The sequence below is a fragment of the Bison bison genome, unplaced genomic scaffold (assembly GCF_000754665.1).
Source record: "Bison bison bison isolate TAMUID 2011002044 unplaced genomic scaffold, Bison_UMD1.0 scf7180017864307, whole genome shotgun sequence".
Lineage (NCBI taxonomy): Eukaryota > Metazoa > Chordata > Mammalia > Artiodactyla > Bovidae > Bison > Bison bison.
This window is the reverse complement of record NW_011494879.1, coordinates 10,455,639-10,466,566: the sequence shown is the minus strand read 5'-3', so window position 1 is coordinate 10,466,566 and position 10,928 is coordinate 10,455,639. Positions and strand designations below refer to the sequence as shown.

The 10,928-nt window shown below is 38.0% G+C and overlaps 1 protein-coding gene across 2 annotated transcripts in view; it reads left to right on the top strand.

Moving 5' to 3' along the window:
- Positions 1–10,928, top strand: part of NBAS (neuroblastoma amplified sequence) — a 334,237-nt gene that overhangs the window by 35,157 nt on the left and 288,152 nt on the right. For both annotated transcript variants that reach the window (XM_010852089.1, XM_010852088.1), the window contains exons 8-9: positions 1,626–1,759; positions 4,019–4,117. In XM_010852089.1, the coding sequence (XP_010850391.1) occupies positions 1,626–1,759; positions 4,019–4,117 (233 nt within the window). The remainder of the gene's footprint in view (positions 1–1,625; positions 1,760–4,018; positions 4,118–10,928) is intronic.

The following is a 10,928-nucleotide window of genomic DNA, read 5'->3' as shown; positions in this document are numbered from 1 at the left end:
ACCCTTTGAGTAGACTGGGTGCATAGTATCCTCATTTTACGGTTTAGAGAGCTTAAACTGTGAGGAAGTAAAATGACTTTTCCCCTGGTAATCCAGTTAATTAGTGTCTCTTAGGAATTCAGTGCTTTCTTTTTTTTTTTTTTAACTTTGTATCCTCCTTCCTCAAGTGAACAGGATACAGGGGCAGGAAGATCAGTGGTCCTAATTCTGGCTGCATTTTAGAATCACCTGTGAAGCTTTATAAAGAACGGAAAATGAAACAAAACAAATTATTGGATTTCCCAGGCTACACCTAGAGAAAGTCTGACTTAATTGATCTGAATGGGACCCGAAGGATAATGTTTCAGGTCTTTCAACTGATTCTAGTGAGCAGCTGGGAGTGAGAACCAAGGATATAGAAAATGGTTTTTGTTAAAAAATGAGTGGAAACACTTGAAAAAGTACACTGTACTCATGTTATAGAAGTTCCGGGGAACCAAGCAAAGAAGGTTGAATTATTATTTTCTAGAGTAGCACTGTTTGTGCTAAGTCACTTCAGTTGTGTCTGACTCTTTGTGACCCTATGGACTGTAGCCTGTCAGACTCTTCTGTCCATATGATTCTCTAGGCAAGAATACTGGAATGGTTTGCCATGCCCTCCTCCAGGGTATCTTCCCGACCCAGAGATTGAACCCACGTCTCTTACATCTCCTGCATTGACATCGGGTTCTTTACCACGAGTGCCACCTGGGAAGCCCTAACACTGTTCAATAGAAATTTAATCTGAGCTGTAAATGTGATCACATGTAATGTAAAATTTTTTAGTAACATTAAGTTCAACAGGTGAAATTAATTTTATTTAACATATCCAAAATGATTGCATGTTGAAATGACTGTAAAAATTATCAGTGGAATATTTCACATTATTTCTTTGGTACTAAGTCTTTGAAATTTGGTGTGTCTTTTTATGTTTTTAGCTTGTCTCTATTTGTATCTATCAGATGTTCCATAGCCACATGTGGCTACACTGTTGATATTTTATTGAGTGGTTTTAGACAGTGAGGGTCCACTCAGGGTGGTGAATGTGATTCCTGAGGTGCACAAGCCTCCAGATCTTTAGCAAATATAGCCTGATATTTAGCTGATGGAAAAAGGCTGGCATTGAGTGACTGTTTTAAGAGTCCTTCCCTTTAAATTGCTGATTAGACAAATGGAAATAACTGGAGACTGCTTTCTTCTTCTGTCTTTCTTTTTAATGTAACACTGGTTACGACTGGCAGTGGAAATTAACATTTGAGAGCTTATATCTGAATTCTGTATCTTAGAATTCTTTGAGGCTGAATGATAGGATTAGTTTTTTTTTTTTTATTTGTCTCCCCTTATTTTTCAATGGAAATATAGTCAAAACAGAAATTCAGTTACTAAGTGAACATCTCACCCAAAGAGGATGCTGTGGTTGGGAGGGCTGGTCTAGACTTGGATGTGTAGTTCTGGGCACTTTGGCTTAGGTGATTCTTCATATACAGTCAGTTCTGGGGCTATCTTAAGGTATGCCTTGCAAGGCCAGTGTCTTGAATAGCCTTCCATTATACATGTGGTAACCTATATCTAGTAGTTTTTAGTGACTTAATTTCTCTCTTCCATAGGCATCTAGTTTAGCAGGCGATTTGAGCTATGCCATTGCTGGGCTGATATTTTTAGAATATAAAGCAAGTGCACAATGGTCTGCAGAACTCTTGGTCATCAATTACCGAGGAGAACTTAGAAGCTACCTTGTAAGGTAAAAATACACTTTATTTGAGATGCCCTGTTTGAAATAATGTTTACTTCCTTGCTTTAGTGTTAGATTTTGGTGCTTTTTTTTTTCTTTCAGCATTTTATTATGAAAAATTGCAAATATAAAAGAAAGGTTGATTTACTATATAGCACAGGGAGCCTGTAGTCAGTGTCTTGTAACAACCTATGATGGAAAATAATCTGAAAAATAATATATGTGTATTACTGAACTACTTCACTGTGTACCTGAAACATTGTAAGTCAACTATACTTCAATAAAATATGTATGTTAAGGAAAAAAGGGGAGATAAATTCATTCACACTTAAGAGAAATGCTTTGTTAAATAAACCTGTATATAATTTTAAAAAGGTTGAAAGAATTTTGTAGTAAGCTCTCATATACCTCCACTTAAATTCTGCTTAGCATTTTGCTGTACCTACTGTGTCATATTTCTATCTAGTTCTCTGGCCATTAATCAGTCCTATTTTTAATGTATTTCAGAGTCAGTACTTATTATTTTAGTATAGTGATAGTGAAGTTGCTCAGTCGTGTCTGACTCTTTGTGAACGCGTAGACAGTAGCCTACCAGGCTTCTCCGTCCGTGGGATTTTCCAGGCAAGAATACTGGAGTGGGTTGCCATGCATATTTTAGTATGCATATGATTAATTAAAGTTCAGAATGTACTTAACGGTTTTCTTTCGATTGAGAAAATTTGCATGCAATGAAATGCGCAGATCTGAACTGTACCAGCCAGTGAATTACGACAATGCATACACTTGTGCAATTCAAAGCCCTGTCCAGATACAGACACTACCATCAAGCAAGAAAGTTCCCTCATGCCTCTTCTTTTTGTCCATACCCACCCTCAGAGGAACTGCTATTTATAATTTTTCTTCATCATAGATTAGTTTTGCCTGTCCTAGTGATTTACATTAACAGACTCATAGAGTATGTACTCTTTTTGTTTAGGTCTCTTTCATTCAGCGTATCTTGAGACTCGTCCTTATTTGTATACGCATCAGTAGTTTATTCTTTTTATGGCTGCTTAGTACTTCATTGTATGACTATCTAGTCTTAGTTAGGGTTGTTATAACAAAATACCATAACTGGGTGGCTTAACAATAACAGAAATCTATTTCTGACAGTTCTGGAGGCTGGAAGTCTGAGATCAGGGTTCCAGCCTGGTCAGGTTCTGGTGAGAGCTCTTTGTTGGGTGCAGACTGCCCACTTCTCCTTATATCCACACATGATAGAGAGACAGCTAGTTAGCTCTCTAACCTCTTCTTATAAAGACACTAAACCCATTTTGACCTAATAGTTCCCAAAGATCCCATCTCCAGATATCATCACATTGATATTAGGGTCTTAAATGAATTTGAGGGGATACAAGCTTTCAATCTGTGGGCAGCTAGTTAGCTCTCTAACCTCTTCTTATAAAGACACTAAACCCATTTTGACCTAATAGTTCCCAAAGATCCCATCTCCAGATATCATCACATTGATATTAGGGTCTTAAATGAATTTGAGGGGATACAAGCTTTCAATCTGTGGGCAGCTAGTTAGCTCTCTAACCTCTTCTTATAAAGACACTAAACCCATTTTGACCTAATAGTTCCCAAAGATCCCATCTCCAGATATCATCACATTGATATTAGGGTCTTAAATGAATTTGAGGGGATACAAGCTTTCAATCTGTGGGCAGCTAGTTAGCTCTCTAACCTCTTCTTATAAAGACACTAAACCCATTTTGACCTAATAGTTCCCAAAGATCCCATCTCCAGATATCATCACATTGATATTAGGGTCTTAAATGAATTTGAGGGGATACAAGCTTTCAATCTGTGGGGATCACAAATCCTCAGTCCATAGCACTCTTGATCTGTTTATCCCTTCTTCTATTGATGGAGCTCTCAGTTTCCAGTTTTATAAATAAAACAGCTGTGACCACTCTTGTGTAAGTCTTTATGGATAAATGCTTTCATTTCTCTTGGGTTAGTATCTTTGAGTGGAATTCCTGAGTCATAGGGTGGATATAGTTTGTTTTTTGTAAGAAATTGCCAGACTTTTTTCAGAGTGGGTATAGCATTCATAGTCCTACTAATAATTTTTCAAAGTTCTGGTGGTTTTACATCCTCAGCAATATTTAAGGATATAAATTTGGTGGTGTCTGTCTTTATAATTATAGACATTTTAATGGGTATTTAGTGGCATTTCATTGTGGTTTAATGGTATTTATTTCTTACTTACCTTCATGAATTTAGTGTTGGAACACATCAGAGCTATCAGGAGAGCCACTGTTTCAGCTTCAGCAGTCATTATCCTCATGGAATCAACACAGCTATTTACCATCCCGGGCACAGGTAAGCAGCCATTTGCTCTCATATTTAGTGAAGTATTAAAGTGCATGTAGAAGCCTTGGCGCAGTTTCAGAGGGAAGAAATTGTCCGTTCTGATTTTTATTTTGGCTTCATTTCCTCCTCTTGTGTATAGTTGCCTTAATGTCTGTGGTATTGTTGTAGTCCCCTTCTGAACATTCATGCTCATCTGTCTGGCACGCTGAGCTTCTTGGAGCCAGAATGGGCATTGGGAATATTCACTGAGGAATGTCTTTTCTCTTTGTTCTCTGAGTCTGTTCATATTTGTAAAATGAAGATAATACAGAACACGTTGCATTGTTGAGGCAGTTCAAAAGCAGTGCACATGAAATGCCTTGGCATAGAAGGAGCTCAGTAGCTGTTCTTCCCTTCTTCTGTCCTTTGCAAGTTGGGGCTGCACTGATTATTGCATAGTCAATTTCTGCCACTCCAGGCACAACTCCGAGATACTGTGGACTCAGTTCCAGACCTCTGCAATAAAAGGGATATTGTTGCAATAAAGGGAGTCACACACATTTTTGATTTCTTAGTGCCTATAAAAGTACATTTACATTATATTGTAATTTTAAGTGTGCAATAGCATTATGTTTAAAAAATGTGCATACCTTAATAGAAAAGTGCAAAACAGTTAACAGTAGTAACATCAAAGATCACTGATCTCAGATCATCATAATAAATGTATTAATAATGAAAAAGTTTGAAATATTGAGAGAATCACCAAAATGTGACACAGAGACATGCAGTAATTGCTGTTGGAAAACTGACTCTTTAGACTTGCTCTTTGTGAGGCCGCCACAGAATTTCAGTTTGTAAAACAAAAAAGCAGTATATGTGAAGTGCAGTAAAGCAAAACAGAGTGAAACAAAGTTGGCCTGTGTGTTTGATTCTTCTTGTGTGCCACTTATCCATGTATTTGCCAGCTACGCAGAGGGTTACCTAAAACTTTTGACATTTTCTGCTTCCCATGATTTCTCCCTTTGACTTTGTTATTTGTGAATGAAATTTACATATATTTTATAAATTAGTCAAGCTAACTTTTTGGTTCTCTAAAATGGAGGAATAAATATCAAATTGAGCCAGGCAAACCTTGCTTGAGTTCTGAATTTTGAGACTTACCCTCTTGGCAAGTACTTAAACTCTGATCCTCAAGTGTACTTAAGTATTTTAATTGAAAATGTATGAAAGTTTTCTTTCTGTTCAATCATAGGTCTGTCCTTCTGTTGGTTCAGAATGTTATGATTATGAAGTTTTTATACTAAAGTTTTTATACACACACACACCTGTACAGCTCCAATGATTTCCTGATTATACTTTCTTGATCCCGTCCTCTCCAGTCTCCTGTTGATAACCACTGTCCTAAGTTTTGCTTACATCTCTTGCTTTCTTTATAGTTTTACCACTTATTCATATTTAGTTATGAGTGTATTTGTTGCTGTTGTTCACTTGCTAAGTAGTGTCTGACTCTTTACAATCCCCTGGACTGCAGCGTGCCAGGCTTCTCTGTCCTTCAGTATCTCCCGGAGTTTGCTCAGATTTGTTTCCATTGAGTTGATGATGCCATTCAACCATCTCATCCTCTGTCACCGCCTTTTCCTCTTGCCCCCCCTCAATCTTTCCCAGCATCAGGGTCTTTTCCAGTGGGTTGGCTCTTGGCATTAGGTGGCCAAAGTTATTGGAGCTTCAGCATCAGTCATTCCAATGAATATTCAGGGTTGATTTCTTTTAGGATTGACTGGTTTGATCTCCTTAGTGTCCAAGGGACTCTCAAGAGTCTTCTCCATCACCACAGATTGAAAGCATCAATTCTTGGACACTTAGTCTCCTTTATGGTCCAACTCTCACATCGTACGTGACTACTGGAAAAAGCATAGCTTTGACTATATGGACCTTTGTCAGCAAAGTGATGTCTCTGCTTTTTACTATGATGTCTAGGTTTGTCATATGAATATGTAAGTGGAGTCACATAGAACAGGGGTCCCCTACCCCAGGGGTGCAGATGGATCACATATCAGGAGGTCAGCAGCAGTCCTGCGAGCTGAACTTCATCTGTCACTCTGCCATAGCTCTCATTACCCCCTCAATCATCCCCCCAACTCTGGCTTTTGCTTTGTTTATTTCATGATGACTCCTGATTGTCTCTCTGTTGTTTTTTTTTTTCAGGAAGGTAAGTGAGGTTCTCTTGGGATCATAGGTTTGAAATGATCATACACTCAATAGTTATCGCATGATAATAACTTGTCGTAAGTGAGACTATATTCATTATTTCTTAAGGCTTTCACTTTGTGGCATAGGATGTAAGTAAGTAAAGGTATTTCTGGAGGAGTGGTCTCGAAATGAAAGTTTTGGAAAGGTGAATTATGAAACCACTGAAGGAGAGCCTCTTCTTGGTTTTGCAGTCATATACAATTTGTGACAGCAGTCAACTTGGAGATGGATGGCTGCATTAAAGTTTCTGAATGAGAATTGTTATAAAGTAAGGAATATGTGTAAATGTCTTGTTGTGCATGACAAAAATATTGCTAGTTGTTTATATTTTCCATTATGTGATCTTTTTTTAAATGAAAGAACCTGAAATATTCATCACATTTTTTATTTATTTTTGGTTATTTTAGTAATGTGAGCCTGTGGTATTTTTCATCCACAAGGATTCTGTAAATGTGAAATAAATCAGCTAGACTGGAGTTAGGATAAATTGGTAATATACAAACTCAAGGTTTTATGCTGAGAGCACTATTGAAGGAGAGAAATTGAGGTGTAAGTTGGGTAATATGAAAGAAAAATTAGTTGAGAAGCTTTGGGATAAGCTCTGAGGATTTGCTGATTTTGACTGTTTTCTTTCTTGTCTTCTAACTCACAGCCTAAGAATGCATTTTATCCTGTCCAGACTATCTCGTATTCCAGTTTTGCTCCTCTCCTACACTTACCCTGACACTTCCTCTGTTTTCTGTTCTCAGTGTTGCCTTTGTGTGTTAGATTTGGCTTCTATTGTACCCGGATTCCAGCTAGGAGGAATTTCGTACCTCTGCATTTTTAGAAGGGACTACATTAAACTTTAGTACAAGTGGGTTGTGCGCTTGGTGGTGATTAGGTTGTGGTGCCTGCCCTCTAGGAGTGTACAGTCTATTTTCGGAGTCACACATTCACAAATAAGGGCACCCACATAATATGAATAAGTTACAATACAGTAGTCTGCCCTATCCACAGGGTGTATGTCCCAAGACCATCAGGGGATGCCTGAAACTTCAAATAGTACTGAACCCTGCATATAGTGTTGTTTTTTTTTTTCTCCCACATACATATATACCTGTGGTAAAGTTTAACTTATAAATAAGGCACAGTAAGAGAATATTTGAACTGCCAGCATCATTACTCTTGTGTTTTGGGGCCATTATTAAGTAAAATGAGGCTTACGTGAATACAAGCATTGCAGTACCTCACCATCCATCTCTGATAACCTGGATGGCTACTGAGTGCCTGAAGGGTGGGGTGCACTGGCCAATGGCATGTCATCTCTTGGGGCAGGATGGGGCAGGATGGAGCAGGATGGCACGGGAAGGCCCAGGATTTCGTTATACTACTCAGAGTGGCGTGCAGTTTAAAACTTGTGAACTGTTTATTTCTGGAATGTTCCATTTCATGTTTTTGGACTGCAGTTGACTCTGGGTAACTGAAGTTGCAAAAGGTGAAACTGTGGGTAGGTGGGACTCCTGTTTATATTTTTAAATGATAGCTTCTGCTTTCAACAGCTTTTTTGTTGTTGTTGTTTTGAGGTTTTGATCCTAATTTTATTGTAAATTTCTACAAGCAAAATCTGACTTACTCAACTTTGAGCCTCCAACAGTTCTTTGATAACTGCTCAAAGATAATTAGTGTTGGAGGCTAACTTTTTCTAGGTCCTGAATTATATCTCAACAAACACAAAAGGTGGAAAACAAGCCTCTTTTCTTGGTCCTTTGTGAGAAGCCACTCATTCTCGGAATCCTTGATGATGCTTTGGTATTTTAAGTGTATAGTTCAGTGATTTCTAATAAATACGTAGGGTTGTGCAAGCTCTACACCAGTCAGTTCTAGAATATTTCCAGTGCTCCTAAAGATCTCTCATGCCCGTGAGTTTCATGGAATGTAAATCACAACCTCAATAAAACTGTAATAAAGAGTGAATTAGAAAGAAAAAAGATCCTTTAAGCAGGTTTTCATTTGAACACTTTCTTTTTAAGTTTTAAAATTACTTTTAATTCACATATAGTAAAAAGGGTGTATGTTTTTTTAAAAAATTATTGAAGTATAGTTGATTGACAGTATTTTATTTCTTCTTTACTATAAAGTGATTCAGTTGCACACATATATATTCCTTTGCATATTCTTTTCCATTCTGATTGCTCACAGGATATGGAATATAGTTTCCTGTGCTGTACAGGGGGACCTTGTTGTTTATCAGTCTCCTATATAATAGTTAAGCTCTACTGATCCCAAACTCCCATTCCTTCCGTCCCTTCCCATCCTCCTCCCCCTTGGCAACCGCAAGTCTGTTCTCTTATGTCTGTGAGTCTGTTTTTATAGATACATTGATTTGTATTGTATTGTAGATTCCACATGTAAGTTATATCATGTGATATTTGTCTTTTTCTTTCTGACTTTAATCTCTGGGTCCATCCATGTTGCTGCAGATGGCATGCATATGTTTTGATGACTGAGTAATACATCAGTTGTGTGTGTATGTGTGTGTGTGTGTGTATACACACCGCATCTTCTTATCCATTCATCTGTTGATGGACATTTAGGTTGTTCCCATATCTAGCCAAGTGATACTCTTGGCTATTATAAACAGCACTACTATGAATACAATGATGCATGTATCTTTTTGAAGTATAGTTTCGTCTGGGTATATGCCCAGGAGTCGGACTGTGGGATCATAGGGCTACTCGAGTTTTCTGAGGAATCTCTATACTGTTTTCCCTAGTGGTTGAGCCAATTTACATTGCCACCAACTGAACACTTTTGTCTTTATGTTAAGAAAGATACCCAGGTTTATGTTAAGAAAGATACCTATGTTTCATGTAGTCTATAGGGAAAAACCATGATTGATTAATAATGTTTCATGGTTGTGTTAAGGATTAATTCAAGCATTTGAGTGATTTTTTTTTTTTCCCTTTTAGTCACCTGTGTTAAGCCAGATACAGATTCTACAAAAAGAGTGTGAGACAACATTTACAAGGAGTAACAAGCTAGGTTTTCAGCTTGCCTATGTATAGAGTACAGTTAGGTAGGAGTGAATTGGCTAAAGAGTAGTTGGGTGATTGCATTCTCCTAAATGTGCACTCAGAGTATTTGCTACTATTCTGTGCAAGTCTCAGAAGATGGACGAGGAGATAGTCTTTAGAAATCTGTTAATTTTAGGGGATACTGAGGAACACCTTTAAGTAATGGCATACTGCAGTACTAAAGGGCTGTGTCTCCTGATTTGGTCATCTCTTGGTGGGCTTCTGATTTCCCCTAAACAGCACTCAGCATTTTATTTTTTATTATTATTATGTATTTATTTATTATTTATAAGCATTATTTATTTTACTTTTTATAAAATTTATGTTTAATGGAAGGATAATTGCTTTGCAGTATTGCATTGGTTTCTACCAAACATCAGCATGAATCAGCCATAGGTTCACCCACGTCCCCTCCCACTTGAATATTCCTCCCTCAGCGTTTTAAATGCAGGCGTCCTTCACACTCATTTACTTGAGATACCCCCTTTATCCCATACGTTGTACTTAGTGGGGGGATCAAAAATGTCTTGTGTGAATGAGCTCTCAGGAGACATAACAACCCAACTGGCACGGGAAAGAAAACAGGCCTGGGCGCAGACTGGCAAGGGGTGTGGGTAGAGTACACAGAGGGGCCACCATCTCAGTACATCACCCTCGTCTAGGGAAAGGTCCCACAAATGTTTTAATTTTATCTTGTGGAAGAGATAGTGTTGAGAATACCCTACCTTAAAGGTTTACCCAAGAGCACTAGCACATTTTTCTTCTTTTATAAGCTGTAAGATCCATATAGACCTATGAGATGCTTTGGGGAGGTAATCAGTGAGCCTTTATATCCATTACATTGCTGTAAAATTGCCCGCCTTTCTTTCTGGTTCCTAAGGTCATATATATTCTGTGAGAATCAGGTCAGTGGTGTGTAAAAGATATACTATATTGACAGCTGGAGGAGCAGTTACGTATAAATTGCATTAGGAAATTTCTCATAAGCCCTAGCTAGATAAGATTTAATAATTTTATGAAGGATTGCTTCTAGAAAAGGAATGGGTGCCGTAGTCCTGATCCTTGTTGATTATCTTCTACTGCAGCGAGAGAGTGTGTTTGGCCTTTGGTAGTGTAGGGGCTATTGACATTTGAGAGATTAATGTGCAGCTTTGTAGCTGGCAAGTCTGAATGTCAGAAATTGAGTATCTTAACTTACGTTAAGGAGTTTTTCATGTTGCCTTTCGAATGCTCATTCTTCCAGTGTGAGCAAATTCTTTTTTCCGTGAGTTCAGGTTGGTTTTTAGAAGAGAAACGAAGAGGTCCTATTGTTAGTAGAGAAAGCTGCATTGTTTTGGCATAGAGGAAAGTCCTTAGATGTGAATTAAGGGACTTGCTGAGCTTCATGGACTAACTTTCCTTTTTTTCTTAAACGGGTATATGTTTCTGGTGAGGCAGGGGACTCTTGGCCACATCCTGTGATCTGTTTTTATCTAGAATATATTACAGATAGGGAGACGTGTGACTCAGAAGCATCTTGGTTCTTAGCAGCCTTT